At 40.7% G+C, this 22,498-nt stretch overlaps 1 protein-coding gene across 1 annotated transcript in view; it reads left to right on the top strand.

Annotated features, from left to right (window-relative positions):
* Positions 1 to 22,498, top strand: part of exoc4 (exocyst complex component 4) — a 525,449-nt gene that overhangs the window by 298,609 nt on the left and 204,342 nt on the right. The window contains exon 10 of the mRNA XM_041202882.1: positions 19,757 to 19,976. Coding sequence (XP_041058816.1) covers positions 19,757 to 19,976 — 220 coding nt within the window. The remainder of the gene's footprint in view (positions 1 to 19,756; positions 19,977 to 22,498) is intronic.

Here is a 22,498-nt window from a genome sequence, read left to right as displayed (position 1 = left end):
TGCATGTTAAAAATTTATTTAAAAGGAACAGTATGTTTTAATTGGAATAAAAAATAGAAAATGCTGTAAAAACTCTGCAGATCTGGCTGCATCTGTGGAAGAGAAACAGAGAGTTAACATTTCAGGTCAATGACCTTGAATCAGATTAGTTTTAATTGCCATCATTATAAGTATTGCCAATATTGAGATTTCCCCTTCAGCAACATCCCAATTAAAGAAAAGTTCATATCTATGGACCTTGATACAACTGTTGATTATCACTCAATAAACTTTATGATTACCGTTATGCTATGATCACCATAGAGACCAATAACTTTGGAAAAGAAATTTGAACCTTCAGTGGTTGGCTGAAAGGATCATATGCCAAGTTTTCAAGATTTAAGACTTTTACTGTAACACACAAGCTAAAAGTAACATTGACTAAACATTATTTAAGTAGGTAACTTATGCTTTAAACTACAGAAAAGAATCCCCATTTAACATTTAAAACTAGCACAAATCTCTCTTCATGGTTATACTTTACTCTGACCCTTAAGTAGACACTCTATTCTCCTGGAATCAGTTCAAAGTGATTCTTAGCTCCTTAGGGCTTGCTTCCTTTCTCAAGCAGATAACTTCTGAACCCTGAACTGGCTTTTATAGTGAGGGTTACCCTGGAATTTCTTCCTCTAACCAAAGCTTGTCAAATTGTCCAGCCTCATTTAAATCCTCTCAAATTCGGTCTCTTCATTCCAAGCTCGACCTTACACTTGCATTCCTGTGTGGTGGACCAATGAGACTTGCTGCCTCTATCTTTCAGCTCTCTCTCAGATTCTCGCAGGCTGAGACTGTGAGGTTATTTTAAGAAAATACCTGTATTCTGATCCTACAATGGCTTCCTGTGGGCTTTCCCCTCTCTCAAAGCCCACTTCCAAGGCAACATGAATTACATGGGCATTCTATCCATGCAAAAATGCTAATTAGCTTTCCTTTAGACTTCCAACTTCATTCTATCTTGAATCTAAATACTCAGATTAAAGTATAACCATTTAGAAAACATGACATTCCTAACACCCTCCTGGGACCTAGGAGACTAACAATCTATCCACCATCAGCACAGCCATCCTGGTGATTGTTTGCAGGTGTAAATATCTTGCACCTTCTCCCCAGTAAAACAATCTGGGACCCCCTTTAACTACCCAGGTTTCCCAGGTTTGCTGTCAGCAGAATTCAGAACAGCTGTCATTCCTCCCTTTTACCCCAAATTAAAGACAGTCCCAAAACATAACCTTTTAAAACCCCACATTTGTAACAATTAGTTCATCCTTTAGTGTGCACGTGGGCATGCATCATAGATACAAATATATGCTAAGTAAGTAAAGCTGAATAAACAACTGATTCTGGCAAAACAAAAAGAAAGGACCAAAAATGGAATAAAGATATATTGTGTTTGGTGAAAGTAATAATAGATTTCAGGGGTTTTGTTTCATTCAAGGGTTCAGATGATGGTTATACATTTCTCAAGCTTTACAGGGTCTGTATAAAGTAATACTCAGACCTTAGCTGACATTCCTGCCTCATAAGTGCACTCTTGATTTTACCATCTTAATTGAAGAATAGTTGTCCATGCAGCATCAATAAGTAGTGTCACGTTGAACAGAAGTCAGCTGCTTTTACTTTTTTGTGATACCCATCTCCATTGTGAGACTTCTATAGGGGCTGGTTCCAGAAAAGATAGTGCTTTTGCATCGATTACTCCAGCTGACTTGGAAGGAACTGAGACAGATCAAATCTGCAAGATGGGTGAGATGGTGCTGGACCACTTTACTTTCCAATATATCTAGAGCATGCAGTGGTTCTTTGTGTTTTAGGAAGGGAGAGAGAACTGGGAGCAAGTTTATTCAGTTAATGGACTGACAGCACCTGTTAGTGCAGATGCCCATTTCCGGTGCACTTCATGTACTAAGTGTTCAGTGATATTTATGGAACATTAACAATTATGACTAGTGCAGCAGTTCTGTTGAGAATTGTAGCATTAACTACCAATTTCAGTTCTGTAGTTGTGGTATTATTGAGCACCTCAGCTGGTCACAGATGTGGCTCTAAAATGATTGCCAAAAGTGTCCTTGTAAGACTTCATGTTATCAACAAGAGGAAGTGCATTTTCCAAATTGACACTCTAATGTTCTATAATTTACCAACCCGTACAATCCAAGACATCTTAAGAAAAATAGGAGTAGAGGAAGTATAAGTTCTGAAATAAAAGGGATAGTAAAATTTACATTGTCAAGAAAACTACAAAGGAGGAGTGGAAATTTTGTCCTTATTGGTGCTCTGCTTTTTAGGTTTTCTGATGGCATATGCTAATTGTTGAACAAATGGGACAAACAGGCCTTTGGTAGTTCCTGAACTTCCATAGAAGCTGTCTGATGTCAGTGTGGATAACCAATTTTCCATTTTGGCTCATTGATGAATTAAAGAGAGGAAACAATATTCCTACAATTTCCAAGCAGCTAAAAAAAAAAATTGGAAAATAAAACTGCCTTTTGCTAAGTTGTGCACAGATGAGACAGGAAAAATTGGAATACGCCTTGAATTTTGATGTTTGTTTTGTTGATTAGGAAAAAAAAAATTAGAAATCTCAGCAGCCTTAATAACCAAATTTCCACATATGTATTAAAAATCTTACAACTATGCACACCTCCTGTCTACAAAACCTCAATTCTGCTTGGCATAGTTTTGTTACACAATTGTGTCAATGGCTCTTTCTTTAAATCCTACTGTCATGGACAGAATATTTGAGTTCCTTTACTGCCTGTGATCAGTATATTTTGTAATGAAAGAGGTGTCTATTTTCTTACCCATGAAGTGTGTATTCCAATTAATTAATTCCAGCAGCTAGTTTTTGTGGGTTTTAACATAAGGAAGGATATTTAGTCTCTCATACTTACCCTGAATTAAATACGCCGTCTCACACAGTCTCACATGCACTCCTCTCTGTTGGGATCTCTCACTTACAAGGTATTGCTGTTAATTACCTTGGCTACTTGAATTACTTGCAGCTAGTTTGACTTTGGTGGAACTATTTACAAACAGCTTTTAGTTGATGTTAAAAGCAGACAGAAAACATGGCTGTCTCATCATGTGACTTTCTCCAAATTCAAGTCCTTTTCCTAATAAGGATAGCATTAATGTTAATTCCAATACCTTGAGTTGTGGTTTAACACCTTGAGAGTTTGAGACAGTCAGTTTCTTTGTTTTTGAATGACCTATTCAAATTGATAATACCCTTTTGGATTGGTTTCAGGAAAGGACATTGATTTGCATTGGTCCGTCTGAAATAAAAACCAAATACTGTAGATGCTGGAAATCTGAAATTAAAAAAGAAAATCCTGGAAAGCCTCAGAAGGTCTGGCAGCATCTGTAGAGAGACTACTAGGCTGCTATTAGCACCTGCTTTAGTTTTTAACACTATTATTACCATCCTCTTTGTCTTGTGTCCATGACATCTTTGTCATTATATCTCTCCTGACTTCCAAGCGATCCCTGACCTATTTTGCTCCATCTGCTCCACCATACCACCACCCCCCCGCCACCTTGTCAACAGCATAACATCCATTACATTTCTACCTCGTCAATCTGTAATGTTCCTTTTGTTCCCTCTTGAGACAGGGGAATGATTTGAATCCACAAAATAAGTCTGGTAACCCTCAGGTGGCCATCTTTTCAGCCTTTTGTGATCAGTTTTAAAACATGAAAATTAATTTAAAGTTCAGGGTAGGATATGCTGGTACTGGATATGACACTAGGTTGACATTTATAATGATAAATACCTATGTGAATCCTTCACTATATAATTACACTCATCTGCCAGTGGTATATACTGTGTAGTACCCAGTTTTGCATTTTCCTGCTTCAGGCTGTACTGCTAGGAAAGGCTGACACTGCAACTAGCTCTTTGTTGCTCCACAAACTGGCGTGTGTTTTGTTATTTAACTTTAAAACGATAATATAAAATCAATAAGTTGCATATAAAGACAGATTCATGACTTCAAAGTGTAAATTGAATTAAGTCCATATACCCTGGTCAAATTGTCCCCTATAGACTGCACTTGGTCTTAACTCCACTACGGTGGAACGGCTAGTATTTATGTAACAGCCTACCCAAAAAGCATAGTGTGGTCATAACAGTGCAGTTTTAAAATCTGATGATGTTACATGCCAGAAAATTAGTTAATTTGCAGACTGGACTTTCTGTCTGCCCTTTTTGACTTAGGCTTAACTTGGCAACACCAGTATCTGTTAATTGTTAACTGATATGCTTTGTTAACATGCCTGTCATATATGTTTGTGATAATGCCACTCAGAGCAGAGATTTTTTTTTTAAATGGTTTAATTATTTTTATTTCACGAGTGTTTTACATTAGAAACTCATTTTTCCCCTTTTCTCTACAGCCTTAGTGACAACTTGCTAACCAATAACATCGTTCATATATTAGCTGTCAAATTGAAGTAACTTTTGTTGTGTGACAAACTGGGGGTTTATAGACCAGAGGAGCATGAATTTAATTGTAACATGCCATCATATACTTCTTACGATGGAGAAAATGAGGCATAAGCAGTTCAGATTTGAATAAGTTAAACCCAAAATACAAACAGATGAATAGAGCAATTTATTGCATTTTTAAATCTAGTAAATTTTGTGACCGAGGGCAATGCTATAATTTGTAGTTAATGTGTTTGTTTTGTTGGGCATCTTAAGTTGTACCTCAAACCTGTATAGTAAAATGAATGCAAACTGCAGACTTCTAGAATGAACAGCAATTCTGGGGAAAGACATATTCCTCTTTTAAGCAAGGTGACTTTAAATGATTCCAGCTCTGATATTAAATTGGTTAGAAGTAGGAATGCATTCCTGTAACACTGCATAATTTGTGTATCTCAAATGTAACCTCACGAGTGTTCCTGACTACACAACTCTAATATTTCCATGTACAACAGTAACTATTGTTGTCAGTGTGAGTGATACTACCAAATAGGTCTCAGATTTTAATGTGTTCAGTACTTGGTATTCGTGCCAGAGTTCTCAGGTGTTCAGCATTTTGTGAATCAGTGGCATACATCCCACAAGTGATGATGTTCACAAGTTTCACAGATCCATAAGTAAAGAGCGTGCATGAATTATGACAGTCATCCCCACAAGTATAACAACATCTGGAAATCACACTTGCCAAGGCTGTTCTGTTGTTCTAGGCTCATGCAGGTGTTTGGCATTGTCCAAGAGAGTCTCAATCCTTTGAAAGGAGTCCTGATCATGTCATTTGCTGTTGAGAAAAGGTTCCTAATGGTGACACCGCCCTTATTCAAAGAAGGATAGTTTTGATAATCCCTCTTTATAAAGAGACTTGATGGTGAGACCTTGTTTTGAGATGCCTGGGGTTGTTTTGAAAGCAGCTGCTGTCAATTGTTAGAGCCATCTATTGCCCTTGGCTTTAAAAGTTAGGTCACGTCTGAGACACACCGCGCACACTAGCAGTTTTTATTTTAACTTCTGAAGCCCTTGCCACCTTCATTTCTGTTCTTGTTCTCTCTGATGTTTTTAGGAAATGTTTTAATGAAAATGAAGCTCAGAATTTTGAAACCTCCCCCCACTAAGGATCGAAATGGTCAGTTTCTGTAGTTGGAATCCTGATATTAAATGTGTTGTTGCAGGTAGAAAGTATCTGAGACAGTGTGGTGCATGCATCCCCTTAAAGTAAGTCCGATCCCAACAGTGCATATTATACACTCTACTTGTCATAGACCCTTTATTTAAGTCCATTACTCAGAAGTGCAAAACCCTGAAAATATGCATTAGTTTTATCATCCAAATTGTAGAGTTCCTCTTTTTCATACAAATTATTTGGCTCTATGAAGAAAGGACTTATGGTACTGAATGAGGCTATTACTCAGCCCAACACCACGCCAGGTTCCCAAAATTAGGAGTTAATATGCCATTTTAGCTATAGTGGCAAGAATGTGTAAGGGAGAACAGGCATTCCTAAAAAATTAAAAGTTTGTTAATATTAGCCTAGAAATGACAGTTGGCAATATCACCAGGCGAACATTTAATGTGTTTGTTTGGCATTTTCTTGTACATTATTTAATGGCAGCATTATCTCATTAAAAATAAACTGATTAATTCCTGTGTTAGCATTGCAGACTTGGGAATGTCATGCGAATACAGCAGCCGTTTGCTGATATTTTCAAATAATTTCTAGGCTCTTATCATTTGTTTAATCACCAGTTACCAATGTGCAGTTTTTGTGAGCGGTACAAAGGCAGAAAATGTTTATTGAGTGAATGTTGGGAGCAGTGATGGTGCAAGAATGGGGACTTTCTTTAGTATCTTACCGCAGCATTATAATTTCGGGTCATTAAGTCATAGCACAGAAGAAGGCCACATTCAGTGCATCAAATCCATGACAGCTTTCTGTTGAGAAATCCAGGCAGTCCCTTTCTCCCACTCGATCACTGTAGCCCTACAAGTTTATTTCCCTCAAGGTGCCCAGCAATTTTCTTTTGAAATCATTGATCATCTCTGCTTTCACCATCCTCATAGGCAAGGAGTTTAAGGTCATTACTACTCACTGCATTAAAAAAAAGTCTGCCTCACAGCCCTCTTGCATCTCTTACCAAAACTTAAATCTGTGTACCCTTGTCTTTGAACCATCAGCTAATAGAAATAATTTTTCTTTGTCCACCTTATGTAGGTAATAATTTTGTCACCTGTATCAAACCTTCCCTCAAAATTCTCTGCTCCAAGGAGAGCAACCTCAGCTTTTAGCTTAAACTCCTCCTCCCTGCAGCCATTCAGGTAAATCCCCTCTGCACCCTCTCAAGGAAACTCACATCATTCCTAAAGTGTGGAGCCCAGATTTGGATGCAATGCTCTATGTGGCCTAACAAGAAAATTATAAAGGTTCAGCGTCACTTGCTAGCTTTTGTACTCGATCTTTGTATTTCTTTGTAGCCCAAGTTCCCATATGCTTTTTTAGCTACTTTATCAATATGTCCTACTATAAAGCAATGCTCAGATCAGTTAGGTATTACCACATCATGTTTGTGATTGATATAATTGCTGACAGGTTTTCTTTCCATAGGTGAAAATGTAAAATCCTCCCTTTTTTCCTTTGACTGTTAATGAGAAATATTACTCTAGATCCTATAAATGCAACTTTTATTTTGCTCTGACTGGAGTAAGTTTTTACATTATCTATGAATTTCTCCCCATCCTTTGCCCTGTTTCCCACAAAAAAAGATCCAGCCCCTGTACTTGCCTTTCTGTTACAAGCTGTTGTGAGGTATCCATGTAGCCCAGAAACATTCTTTCCTGATCTTCTATCTCTGCTTAATGCGTTCCCAAAACACTCCACCTAAAGTTGGAAACTTGTAGAATTGCAAACCTAAATCGTGTTATGGTCTTTTGCCATAGCATAATTACAATCCATTGTGTTGTTGTACTAGTTGTTCGAATGGCCTGCTTTAAATAAGAGGTGTTATGTCCTGTAGTTTATTCTTTCTTCTCCCCCCAACTTGGGGTACAATTCCCCAGCTCAGTTGAAGACTTGCATTTATATAGTGCCTTTAACAACCTCAGGATGCCCCAAAGCACTTTACAGCCAATAGAGTACTTTTGAAGTGAAGTCACTGCTGTAATGTAGAGAAGTATGGCAGTCAATTTGCACACAAGAACCCACAATGTCATTATGACCAAATAATCTGTTTTAGTTCAGAGATAAATGTTGGCCAGGACACTAAAGATAATTCTCTTGCTTTTCTTCAAAATAATGCCATGGGATCTTTTGCGTCCACCTGAAAATAACGTCTCATCTGAAAGACAGTGCACTTGGCAGTGCAGCACTCCCTCATTGCTGCCACTAAACCACCAGTAATTTGCATAAAGTAGACATTCTTCAGAGTTGAAGGGGAGTGCCAGGTGTAACGCAGTTGAGCTTCACCTGTGCTTATAATATCCAAACATTTACAGTCCAGCATTACATTAACAATCTGAAGCAGCACCCTGACTGATTTCCTTGCCTCTTTAATTCAGGAGCTCTGAAGCCAATTGTAATGCCAGCTGAAGAGACTGACTGAAATCAGTTAATTCAGCAGAGACAAGGGATTGAAGCTGGACCTCTTGGTCTATGTATTGTTCACTGCTGCACTTGGTACATTAATTCTTTTGTGAAAATTAACCAGTTCTGTGATAAGGCTTCAAATCACCGAACCCAGCTCTCAGTGAGGAGTTCAACCTCCAGCAGTTATTAAACTCAATGTAATTGCTGTACTAAAATGCAATAAACAAAAGGAACCATCCATAATTGGTTTATGTAATCTTTCTTAAAGAGCAATAATGGTTCCAGCATGTACATTTTATTAAAACATTCAAAAATATCATGCCCTATTCTTTTCAGCCAGACTGAGATAAGCTTCCTAAGCAGATTGTTACAGCCATAATTGCAATTTTGTTGGCGGAATTGTTTCAGGAAAAGAATTGCTAACTGTCATGATCTTGTAGAGTCTTTAAATTGTTTGATTTGCTCCTTGCACAGACGCCTTAGAAGATGCGATCGAATTGATAACTTGTGTAATTGGGGGAGGGAAGAGAAGGAAAAATCCATTTACTTTCCAATCTATAAGGATTATTTCCAGTGAGGGATTATGCAAAAGTAACTGATTGGGATTCACAGGTACTGCAGCTCGTTCTCAGTTTGCATGTCATATGGAACTGTGTTATGTGAGTCCATCATAGAAACAGGAATTGGCCATTCGACCCCTCGAGCGTATTCCGCGATTTATTTTGATCATGGCTGATCTGCAGCCTAGCTCCGTATGCTTGCCTTGGTTTCACAATCCTGAATCCTCTTATGTAACAAAATTCTATCAATCTTAATTTTGGATTTTCAATTGTGTTAGCCTTTGGACAGTAATTATCAAAGAAATGAGGAAAAGATTCTGGCATGTCTTCATCTAGCACTGGCCAGGTAAAATAACACCTCAGACCTCTTCATAAGGCAGAGAGATGAACATTGATCACCCTCCCCCTTCAGAATATCCTGTGGCCGTTCTGAGACATCCTTGACCCTAGCACCAGGGAGACAACATATATAATCCTGGAGTCTTGTTTGCGGCCACGGAAATGCCTATCTATTCCCCTTACAACTGAATCCCCTATAACTATTGCATTCCCACACTTTTTACTCCTCCCCTGTGCAGCAAAGCTTACCATGGTGCAACGAATTTGGCTGTTGCTGCTTTCCCCTGAGAGGCCATTCCCCCCCCCCCCCAGCAGTATCCAAAGTGGTACATCTGTTTTGCAGGGGAATAGCCACAGGAGATTCCTGCATTGTCTGCCTAGTCCTCTTGCTCTGCCTGGTGGTCATCCATTCCCTTCCTGCCTGTGGACTCTTAGCCTGCAGTGTGACCACCTCTCTTTCTTTTTGTGCAATCCACGATACTCTCCACCTTGCGGATGCTCCACCATGTCCCCAGCCACTGCTCCAGCTCCGAAACCCGGGCTTCCAGCAGCTCCAACTGGAGACACTTCCCACACACATGCTGGCCCCGAGCACTGGAAATATTCCTGGCTTCCCACATAAAGCAGGAGGAGCACACCACAGCTTTGAGCTCTCTTGCCATGACTTTAAATTAAATTAAACCTTTTACTCTAAGGCCCTTCTTCCCTGCTCCTCGGGTTTACAGAATGTAGCCCTTACAAATGAAGAACCACAAAATAAGACCTTAAAAACTATAAGCGATAAAAGTAGTAAACGCTTGCCCGACCGTACTCTCAGGATCACCTCGTTCCTTCCTCACCGAACTCCCTCAGTCAGCTCTGCTCTCCCAGCTTCTCTTCAACTCCCGGCTCCTCTTGCGCTTCTCTTCAACTCCCGGCTCCTCTCGTGCCCCTTTTCAACTCCCAGCTCCTGTCGCGCTTCTCTTCAACTCCTGGATCCTCTCGTGCTCCTTTTCAACTCCCGATTCCTCTCGCGCTCCTTTTCCTTAGAGGAGAAGATCTAAAGCTCAGAAATTGAGGATGGAAAAGTACAAATTGCTTGTCTCTTTATGGACGTGCACAGCAGGTAGCAGTCCCACCCCTGAGCCAGAAGGTTCTGAGTTCAAATCCCAATCTAGGCTGACACTCGACTGCAGCACTGAGGGAGTACTGTCAGGATGCCATTTGGCCACTCAGGCGTAAAAGATCACATGGCACCATTTTGAAAATGAGCAAGGTTGATGTCCCTGGTGTCCTTGCCAATATTTGTCTGTAAACCAACATCACAAAAAGCAAATTATCTGGTCATTAGTACATTGCTGTTTGTGGGAATTTGTTGTTCATGAATTAGCTGCTCATTTCCTACTTTACAATAATGACTAAGCTTCAAAAATACTTCATTGACTAAAGCATTTTGGCATGTCCTGAGGTTGTGAATGGTGCTATATAAATGCAAGTCTTTCTCTCTTTACATATCCATAAATAGTGGAGAGGTAGTTGAGTTCATTGCTAACCTTATATCATGGGGATGTATGTAGGGTGCTATAATTCTCCCTTTCATCATTCACAATAAATTGGTACAATAAATAATATTAAGTCACACAACTTTAAACAAAAGGTCAGAGACTGTTGGCTCAGATATGTAAAGTATGTCTTGCTGCCTTAGTACAATGTACAATATCACCAAGTACAGTTTCATTTCATTTTGCTAACATACTCAGGGGAGTGATCTCATAAGGAATGTTGTATATTTGCAGAATACATGTAGTTTCAATTTTTAATTACAAAGACATTTCTTCAAATTGTTTAGTAGTCTGTACGTGTCTCTGTTTCCAGTGTCTGGGAAATTAGCACAGGCCAGTTAGCTTTCTGATTTGCCTTCCGATTGACCCATGCTAACCTTGTGGTATAATAGGTCATGTAGTTAGCAGCAACCTAATTCCACAACAATTGCAAAAGGCAATTGTTGCAGTTCTGCCCCAAATTTGAACATTTAAGCATAATGAAATAACTCCCAGTGATTTATAAGTTCTAAACTGAAGCTTAACCAACAAATTGAAGTAAGTATAAAATCTCAAAAGTTCTAATGGAGAGCTTAAGCCATTCAGGATAGACTCATATTGAAATGCTGAGACTCAATTGATGAAAGAATTCAGAGTTTTCAACTGCTGGGAATCATTCAATTCCAATTATTAAAATCATTTTGCCTTTTGCAATCATGTGTAAGACCAACTATATATTAAGTGTAATAACAAAGTCCTTACAGTTTCAGAAGTTGGAAGCTGACATTTTTGTTAATTTATTAGCAAAATTCCATAATAAGCCCTGGACAAAACTTTTTTACCCAGAGGATGGTGACTGTCTGGAATGCACTGCCTGGAGGCGAGTTGCCTCACATCCTTTAAAAAGTACCTGGATGAGCACTTGGCACGTCATAACATTCAAGGCTATGGGCCAAGTGCTGGTAAATGGGATTAGGTAGGTAGGTAGGTCAGGTGTTTCCCACTTGTCGGTGCAGACTCGATGGGCCGAAGGGCCTCTTCTGCACTTTGTGATTCTGTGATCGTTAAGTCAGCCAATAAAAAGCATGATGCAGTACTCACCATGAATACTGTTTCTCCATCAGTTTTGCTGAGTCTCAATGATTTAGATAGGACCTTAGTTTTTTATGCTGGCCCTAAAATCTCATATCACATGTTCCCAAAAAAATGGTGAACATAGTTAACATTTTAATTGTCTATTAACTGGTTCTTGTTTAGATTGGTTGTGCCCATACTAAAAATATCTTGATGTCTAAAATTATTTAGCACACTCATTCCAAGTTGCTTAGGCTAATCAATTCAGCAGCTGGGGTGCTACAATTGATCTTGGTACTCTTGCCTATGAAGGGGAAAAGTCAACCACGGCCCCTGCTGTTGTTCAGTATTCATTGATACTTGCTGGTGACATCAGGTGAGAATAGCATTCGTTTGGATCCATCAAATTCCGTCAACCATCAGAAGCTGCCATTACCAGGACACATCATTATTGTACCCATATTGTTGTGAAAATCTTATTCATTGTTTATATGCATTAGAATATAACTTTTGGTTTCATGAATATAACTTTAAGGTTGTTGGGTTAAAGTGTTAAAATAAGATAAGTGGACATCTGGTTGAGAAACTGGTAAAAAGAACTCTGATGTAAATACAACTGAAATAAGCCTGAGTTTGTTACACTTGAAAGGTTGCCTGTGTTTATCTTGCAAGGCCAAAATTGATAGTGAAAAAAATCTTGAATGTTGAATGATCCATCTTCAAGCTTGTAGAAGAACCAGGGAGTCTGGGGAAAGGGTCATAAAACAGCATTAGCAACATAAATTTATTCACATGGGTTGCAAAATCTAAGAATTGTGCTGAAGGAAAATAATTTGTATTTCTGTTAAAACCATTCTGTTTACACCATCCCAAAGCATGCCATGTTACCAGAGAGATAGAGATTCAGGGTGGAGTCTTGGTTAGAAAGTTCTTTGGTTTAATTTATCTGTGTGTGTTTGCTGACAATAGCAGGCAGTTTAGTTTGCGTTTTGTTAGGAAAAAGCAGCTAAAAGATTTGCTCTAGCTTGCAGCTAGTGGAAGAAACCTACAGTGGTCTTCACAGAGCCTCATGGCAGAAAGCAATCAGCAGAGTTTTCTATGAAATCTGTGGGAAGGCAGTTGGGTATCTGTCGTCAATCCAAACAAGGAGCTGAGGCATCCACAGTCTTGAGGCCTGTAAGGAAAAAGTGGAGGATCACATCTCCAAAAACTTAATGGAAGGATCCCCATAGAATCTTACTTTGGATAGCTGGAACACTGGAGAGAATTAAAGTGAATTCCAGAGGGCTGTGGCTTGCTCCCTAAAGAAGTGTATGAAGCTTCAAGATTGTTGTAATGTGTAAGGAAATTATTGGGGGGAAATAAAAAGTAGAACTGAGTGCATAGCATAAGTAATTATAAACTATGGTGTTAAGTTAATGTTGCTTACTTTGTGTAATTCTTTTTGATATACAATGAAGTCTGTTTTTGTTTAAAAACATAGAATCATGTGGCATAGCTCTGTCAGTTGATTGCTGCGTGTTCGGATTTCTTCTTTAACCGTTAACGGACCCTGACAGGATCGTTACAAAATTACTTGTTCATTTGATTTGGCAAATCTTTTTTGTTGAACCATTTTCCAGTGCTGTCGGCCTAATCTCTCACAAGATTGGCCAGTTTGTATAAGATGGTGACTGGTACCAAGAAACCAACCCCCAAAGGCTTAACCAGTGCAGGCTTTGAATTAGTGAGTTAAGTACAAATAATTAAAAATCAGAAGTGATATAACTCACGAGAGTCCAGCTGTTTTATTTAGGGTTTTTTTTGGATCAATACTGGCTATACTTGTTGCCCATCACTCATTTCTCTGAATGATAAGCCACCATTTTTTATACTGAATGACTTCAGAGGGCATTAAGGGTCAACTTGAAGTGCGAACTAGAGTCAGTTGAGAGTGGGAAGCTCCATCTGACCAATCCATCAGATTCCATAGCTAGACCACAATTTGGCAGAGTTATATCATTCACTTTCACAGCTTGCTGGGATTTTAAACTTATTATCTGGTCTGGTGTCATTACAACAATTGTGCCTTTATTAACTTTCTGATGTAACTTGACTGACTTTTTTGTGAATGAGTTTACTCGTTGGTGATGATGTCATTGTTCTCAGCATGATACTGGCACTGAAATATTGAGTTTGGGGAGAGGGGTTAATGGACAATGCTTAACCTGATTTTGAGATTCGATTAAATACTGGAAATCTGGCAATGAGGTGTTCAGGTTGTGTTTTCTCGCTTCAGCCAGAGAATAATGTGAAAGGATGTGGTGAGGGGAGAATGAAAAATCAAAAAAGGTATCTACAGTGTGCCTGCAACTTGCTGAGATTTTCTGAAATAGACTTTGCAATTAACAAAGTCTCTACTCCCAGAAATAAATTGTTGACAATTTTTGTTTTTGTTGAATGCAATCATAGTTCATTAGTACAGTCCACCTTGTCACCCAGTTCATTTTAGATTAATAATTTTGAGCATGCTTGTAACCTGGAGGACGTTTGTCTAAGACTGTTTGATAGGTCTGGGCCACAGAATAAGTTATGTCACCTGCTCTCGTGTTATTGAGTCACTTTCAGTATTAGAGTTACTAAGTGAAAGAGGTGGTCATATTGGGATGCAGGAATGGGGTGGGGTATGTGTGGGTGGCAAGAAATATTTTTCATTTTCCCTATTTTTGTGTCTATCTGTGGGAATATACTCACTCCACCATATATTGATCATACCACTGCAACTTGAGTGTTACAGCTGAAGTTAAAATGAGCTATTAGCAATTAAGCAAATTATTGGTTAGTTGTACTTCTCTAAATTAGCTGCGCAAAGAAAATAACAACTTTATTGAACTGTGTCCAAGTTCAATGATAGGCTTAAATTGTCCTTTTTAATTCAAGTGTTTTGGAGATGCTCTGTTTTCTGGTTCTTCTCATTGTCTTCGCATTACATTTTTCAAGATCCTTTTAGTCTGTTCGTGACCATTTAATTTTTCCCTCATGTGACTGAAACCTGTTATAACTAAGCTGGGCATGGAGGCCAAAAGCTTTTTCATGGTCACTTTCCTTCTGCAGCTATTGTTTATTGTACTGTTTTTTTCTTTTTAAATAATTTGTATGTTGTGTCATCACCTCAGCTTTGGTCTTCCACCTAACCTTTTGTCAGTTAGGACTCTTTAGATCACCATCCAAGGATATATCACCTTAAGTGTTCAGTGTTACACAGAACTTTTAAATGAATTCCCACATTCAACGTACTGTCGTCCTTTTGAATAATTGTTTTCTGAATATGATTGTTGCTTAAATGTTAATTCAAATGCTTGGGAAGGAGAGATATTGTCCTTGGAAGAAGTTTGAGGAGGCTGACAGAGTGTGACCCAAGGCATAGTAGTGTACTCCAACTCCTTACAAAATACAGCTTGAGTTCCATTTACACATTATGCATTGTTTAAGCACCCATTGCAGAAACAGGGAGGTTTGCTTTGAAACAATCCCTTCAGCGCTTGTTGTTGTCTTGAATATAAATCAAATACAACCTTTGACCAAAAACAACAGATAAAATCATTCCTAAGACACTTTCGGCAATCTGACCCTTATTGCTGCAGTCTCCCATCAGCCCTGTGCTACTTCCAAATCACACTGCACAACATGGTATTGTAAAATGTGATCATTCTCTCCCCACAGGCATCCTACCCTCTGAAAATGGTGCGCCCTGGCCTTTTCAAGTAGAATGACCATCAGTTGTCAATAATTTACACAAAATAAATCATGCCAGTCCCAGATTTCATAACATCTGTGGTATTGTTAAATATGTCGCCCAACACTTTGGTGCTTTAGTTCGGCTTCTGATGAATTTGTTGTGCTTGGTCTGCTAGTGGGGCAGAAAATTAAGTTTTATGAGCATTGCAAGTTAGAAATATGGCATAGGTATTTTTCTCTACAGCCAGTATCCTTACAACTAGTAATAATCAGGAGTTAGTCTAGTGAACACCTGGGAGCAGGCTGCCTTTTCAGACCACTGGACAGTAGGCAAAAAACAGTGATGACAACTCTCCCTCCCAAGCTCCTTCGATCACATAGTGGTTTCCCAAAGACCAGGAGCTTAATATAAATTGTTGGTCAACTTTGTGTCAGGCCCTTTTACACTACGAATATTACAGCATCACTTTGAGTCTGTAAAATTACTAACAGCTTCCCCCAAGTTGTTCAAATGTAAAGGCACCATCTCTGACCCAGGCTTGTTTCCTGGTCCATACTGAGTTCACTGATCTTGGCTGGGGAAGCAGTATGGATGCTATAATTGGCCACAGCCGCCCTGAATTGGTGAAAGGGAAATTAGGCAGAGTTCCTGCTTCTAAGTATTGAGCAGGTCCCCCCTACTAGAAGTGTGCATGTTCACATTCAATTATCATATACTGGCCCCATTGGACAGCCACTGGCACTCACTACCCAGCTTCGTTCAAGGAGTGACCACTTAGGCAGATTTTGAGGGTGACCATTGACCACTATTCCAGTGAGGAAGTTAAAGTTTTCAGTAGAGGCGTCCATTTAAAGCAAAGATGAGGAGGAATTTCTTTTCTCAGAGGCTAATGAATCTGTGGAATTCTTTACCGCAGAGGGCTATAGAGGCTGGCTCATTAAGTATATTCAAGGCTAAGATAGACAGATTTTTAGAGAATCATGGGTCATGGGGAAATGGCAGGAAAGTGGAATTGAGGATTATCAGATCAGCCATGATCTCATTGAATGGTGGAGCAGACTCGATGGGCCAAATGGCCTACTTCTGCTCCTCTGCCTTATGGTCTTATAGAGGATCGTTGGTGAAAATGTGGGAGAAAAACTAAAACACTACACAACAATCTTAAAGGTGAATGCATCCAGTGCTATTGATTTTTTTCAAATTTACAAAAAGGCTACTTAATGGGGTTATGGTGGTATTGATCAACATAATTGCTGCAACCTCCCTCCATCTAGCCTTTGGTCAAATAAGTTAACAATTTCTCAGCCCTTTGTGTCTGTTGCTGTACTCCTTACTAACATCTGGGTGCTAGTGCCAACATTGGGAGAGCTGTCTCACAGACTAGTCAAGCAACAGTCTGACATAGTCATCCTCACAGAATCATACCTTACAGATAATGTCCCAGACTGCACCATCACCATCCCTGGATATTTCCTGTCCCATCACTGGGACAGACCCAGCAGAGGTGGCGGCACAGTGGTATACAGTGAGGAGGGAGTTGCCCTGGGAGTCCTCAACGTCAACTCTGGGCCCCATGAAGTCTCATGGCATCAGGTCAAACATGCTAATTAACACCTGCCGCTCAACATCAGCTGATGAATCACTGCTCCTCCATGTTGAGCATCACTTGGAGGAAGCACTGAGGGTGGAAAGGGCGCAGAATGTACTCTGGGAGGGAGACTTCAATGTCCATCACCGAGAGTGGCTCGGTAGCACCACTACTGACCGAGCTGGCCAAGTCCTAAATTACATAGCTGCTAGACTAAGTCTGCGACTAGGGAATAAGATACTTGACCTCATCATCACCAACATACCTGTCGCAGATGCATCTATCCATGACAGTACTGGTAGGAACCATTGTGAAGACAAAGCCCCGCCTTCACATTTAGGATACCCTCCATGGTGTTGTATGGCACTAACACCGTGCTAAATGGGATAGATTTCGAACAGACCTAGCAACTCAAGACTGGGCATCCATGAGGCGCTGTGGGCCATCAGCAGCAGCAGAATTGTACTCGAACACCATCTGTAACCTGATGGCCTGGCATATCCCCCACTCCGCCATTATCACCAAGCCAGGGGTTCAACCTTGGTTCAATGAAGAGTGCAGGAGGGCATACCAGGAGTAGCACCAGGCATACCTAAAAATGAGGTGGCAACCTGGTGAAGCTATAGAACAGGATTACTTGCATTCCAAACAGCATAAGCAGCAAGATAGACAGAGCTAAGCGATCCCACAACCAACAGATGAGATCTAAGCTCTGCAGTCCTGCCACATCCAGTCGTGAATGGTGTTGGGCAATTAAACAACTTACTGGAGGAGGAGGCTCCACAAACATCCCAATTCTCAATGATGGAGGAGACCAGCAGAGCAGTGCAAAAGATAAGGCTGAAGCACTCACAACAATCTTTAGCCAGAAGTGCCAAGTGGATGATCTATCCCTGCCTCCTGCAGAGGTCCCCAGCATTACAGATGCCAGTCTCCAGCCAATTCGATTCACTCCAAGTGATATCAAGAAATGGCATGGCTGAAGGCACTGGATAGTGCAACGGCTATGGACCCTGACAATATTCCGGCAATAGTACTGAAGACTTGTGCTCCAGAACTTGCCACAGCCCTAGCCAAGCTGTTCCAGTACAGATACAATACTGGCATCTACCCAGCTATGTGGAAAATTGCCCAGGTATGTCCTGCACACAACAGGACAAATCCAACCTTGCCAATTACTGCCCCATCAGTCTACTCTCAATCATGAGTAAAGTAATGGAAGGGGTCATCAACAGTGCTTTCAAGCGGCACTTGCTTAGCAATAGCCTGCTCACTAACGCCCAGTTTGGGTTCCGCCAGGGCCATTCAGCTCCTGACCTCATTACAGTCTTGGTTCAAACATGGACAAAAGAGCTGAACTTCCTGAGGTGAGGTGAGAGTGACTGCCCTTGATGTCAAGACAGCATTTGATCAAGTGTGGCATCAAGGAGCCCTAGCAAAACTGGAGTCAATGGGAATCAGGTGGAAAACTCTTCGTTGGTTGGAGTCATACCTAGCACAAAGGAAGATGGTTGTGGTTTTGGAGGTCAGTCATCTCAGCTCCAGGACATCACTGCAGGAGTTCCTCAGGGTAGTGTCCTTGGCCCAACCATCTTCAGCTGCTACATCAATGACCTTCCTTCCATCATAAGGTCAGAAGTGGGGATGTTCGCTGATGATTGCACAATGTTCAGCACCATTCACGACTCCTCAGATACTGATGCAGTCCATATCCAAATGCAGCAAGACCTGGACAATATCCCGGCTTGTTCTGACAAATGGCAAGTAACGTTCACGACACACAAGTGTCAAGCAATGACCATCTCCAACAAGAGATCTCTTGATGTTCAATGGCATTGGCATTACCATTACTGAATCACCCATTATCAACATCCTGGGGGTTCCTGTGGACCAGAAATTGAACTGGACTAGCCATATAAATACTGTGACTACAAGAGCAGGACAGAGGCTGGGAATCGTGCAACGAGTAACTCAGCTCCTGACTCCTCAAAGCCTGTCCACCATCTACAAGGCACAAGTCAGGAATGTGATGGAATACTCCCCACCTGCCTGGATGAGTGCTGCTCCCACTCCACTGAAGACACTGGACTCCGTCCAGGACAAAGCAGTCTGCTTGATTGGCACCACATCCACAAACGTTCACTCCCTCCACCACCGATGTACAGTAACAGCAGTGTTTACCATCTGCAAGGTGCACTGCAGGAATTCACCAAGACTCCTTAGCACCTTCCAAACCCACGACCACTACCACCAGAAGGACAAGAGGAGAAGATAAATGGGAACACCACCACCTGGAAGTTCCCCTCCAAGTCACTCACCATCCAGACTTGGAAATAGATCGCTGTCCTTTCACTGTCGCTGGGTCCAAATCCTGAGCTCCCTTCCTAAAAGCACTGTGGGTGTACCTACACCACAGGGACTGCAGCGGTTCAAGAAGGCAGCTCACCACCGCCTTCTCAAGGGCTACTAGGTATGGGCAATAAATGCTGACCCTGTCAGCAAAGCCCACATCCTGTGAATGAATAAAAAAAGACTGTAGCCCTGGAAATAAGTTAGACCACATGTGGTAGTAAAGTGTCTCTGTAATGCGGAAGGTAATATGAACATTGCTTTGCATAAAGTACAAAATTTAAAAGGAAAATTGGTTTTACAGTTTCAAGGGTTTGAATCTTACTGACAAATCAGCCTGTCAAATTAAAGAGAGTACTTCCTTTACACCGGTAACCTTTCAACTATAAGACTGACTTTGTTATTGATGTTTACTGAATGGTCAGCAGAGTACACACCATACAGTCCTCTAACACAGTGTTCTACCTGAATGCTCAGTGAATTCTAAGTCGATCTTTTTGTTCCTTTAGGTTCATTCAGGAGATTGAAGTTGCAATGTGGACTGGCTCCGGCAAGCAGTGCCCACTGAGAGAGTTTCTCACCATGTACATCAAGAACTTCTTCCTAAATCAGGTGCATCTAGATGTCAATAAGGAAATCGAGGCTGCAACCAAGGTTGCAGATCCTTTGAAAGTGTTGGCCAGTGCTGATACCATGAAAGTGTTGGGTGTGCAACGTCCCCTCCTTCAGGTAGGAATGTGTTAATACATGACAGATACATGCAAAGTTTTTAAAATAACACTTGCACTGCACACTTTGCATAATTTTGGAAATCTCATGTTCTTTACTCATTTGGATTAGGCTGTTCATTTGGGTTTTGCTTCATTCATGTTAAACTAACAGTGTCCTAACAATAAAGGTTTCTTTCCTGTATGAGTTTGTTTAGGAATGCACAGTGTCAGATGCCTTTATGATTTCAGTGGTAACATTTGGAGATGTAAATACAAAGTCAAAAGTAGAATATTGTTTTAGCAAATTCATATAGCAGCAGATATTCCATAAGTGTTAACACAAAGCCAGTGACGCCTTTTACCAGGTGGTAATGTTCTTTTAACCTTGTACCTTGTGATCCAATAGCTTAATGTGGTATGCCCATTAAAACTGAGCTGTCCAGCATTCATGACTGGATGTCGATGAGAAAGCTCCTGGGACAAATTTTCCTTTAGTTCAAGGACATGGGTGCATTACACAGGGTTAGTGAGTAGATGTGCTAGATGAAACAGGAGGAAGGGGCATGGCCTTGTTATTTTGGACACCGGTCTGAACAGTCCCAGTAGAATTAAACTTGGATGTACAGCTTTGTGTGAAGACTAGAATCATACTGCTCAAAGATAACATTTAGGGCAAGCATCTTCAGTTCTCTTTTCCCATCAGCTACCAGACCTACAGTAAAGCATATAACACTGTAATTTGCACTAAAGTTTTTTGTGGATGCATGATGTTATATTTAGGGCATAACTTTTTTTCAATATTTAATCATTCTCGAGGTGCAGGTATCAATGGCAAGGCTGTCATTTTTATGCCTTCTATGGTTGATCTTGAGATAGCGGTGGTGGGTCTTTTTCTTGACCTGCTGTAACCTGTGTGGTGAATGTACCCCCACAAAAACTGTAAGGTACAGAGTTCCAGGACTTTGATCGAGTGTTAATGAAGAAACAGCAATACATGTTCAACAGCGACACAAGTCCATGTCAGTATGGTGTGCAACTTGAAGATGATGGTGTCCCCATGCATTTTCAGCCCTTAGTTGTCCTTCCAGGTGGTAAAGCTTTGAGTTTGGGAGGTACTGTTGAAGAAACCTTGGTGACCTGCTGCAAGTTAAGCTGTAGATAGTACACAGTAGAGCCATGGTCTGCTGATGGTGGAGGAAGATGTTTCAGTGGATGCCATTCAATGGATTGCTTTGCCCTGGATGGTTTTGAACTTGTGTTAGAGCTACATGCATTCATGCCAGTGGTGAAAATTCCATAATGTTCCTGACTTGTGCTTGTAGGTGGTAGCAAGTCTTTCAGAAGTCAGGAGGTGAGCCATTCACTGCAGAATACCCAGTTTCTGACCTGTTCAAGTAGCTCTAGTTTTCTTCAAGTCCTTTACCATCAATATCTTGGGGGTCGCCATTGTCCAGAAGCTCAACTGGAGCAACCACTTAAATGCTCTTTGCAATTAAAAATCCTTAGACAGCTAGGCAAAGGACTGTGTGGGGTGTCAAATAGGATAAGAGGGCTTGACTAAGAAGTAGCATGTTCCAGTCTAGATGGTGAGTTCAGCCATTTGTATCACCCTACTGCTATCCTGGCTGAGATTATCGAACTCAGCTCTCACTGAGGATTGAATCTTGAACCTCTCTGGATGGTATGGCTCAATAGCTCACTGTCTTAGCAAGCTATTCATTGTCAAGTAGCTTGTCTTTTGTGGGATGGCATTTAAAATTGATCTCTAATGAACATAGAGATGCAGAGGCTGGATGCTTCTGGATGTGATTCGTAAAGAGAATGCTAGATATCAGTTGGAAAGACAAACTTCCTAACACTGAAATGAGGAGCACACTGCTACTCTACAGCACTTGGAACTGTTTTGATTTAATCCGCACTTATAAATACTCTTGTTGCAGTATATATGGTGAGAATTTTCTGCTGTATATGAACTTACCTATAACCAAACAACATAAATATCATATTTAATAGTTATTTATGAGGCCTGGAATACAGTGAACAACTCTGGTTTCCATATTATGAAAAAGATATAGAGGCACTGACGAAGGTGCTTACAGATAACTGAAAGTAAATAACTGTTCTCTTAAAAGAATTATTAGACTCTTTATGTGAAGCACTTTCATATTATGAGCAACGTGTGACATAATTTAGATCAGTGTTCTTCACTGCAAGACCTGTGAGCTAGCAGCAGCTCCCTTCGACACTAAGCGTGGCTCCCTGACCAGTGGTGTTGTGCTCCAGCACCTCCAACCAGAGCCCAGAGTGCAGCGGAGCGGAGTGCCAGTGAGTGAGTGTGTGTGTGAGACTGTGGGAGTGAGTGTGTGTGTGTGTGTGAGACTGTGGGAGTGAGTGAGTGAGTGTGTGTGTGTGTGAGACTGTGGGAGTGAGTGAGTGTGTGTGTGTGAGACTGTGGGAGTGAGTGAGTGTGTGTGTGTGAGACTGTGGGAGTGAGTGAGTGTGTGTGTGTGAGACTGTGGGAGTGAGTGAGTGTGTGTGTGT

This window comes from Carcharodon carcharias, chromosome 13 (genome assembly GCF_017639515.1).
Source record: "Carcharodon carcharias isolate sCarCar2 chromosome 13, sCarCar2.pri, whole genome shotgun sequence".
Classification (NCBI taxonomy): Eukaryota; Metazoa; Chordata; class Chondrichthyes; order Lamniformes; family Lamnidae; genus Carcharodon; species Carcharodon carcharias.
This window is presented reverse-complemented; position numbering and strand designations above follow the sequence as displayed.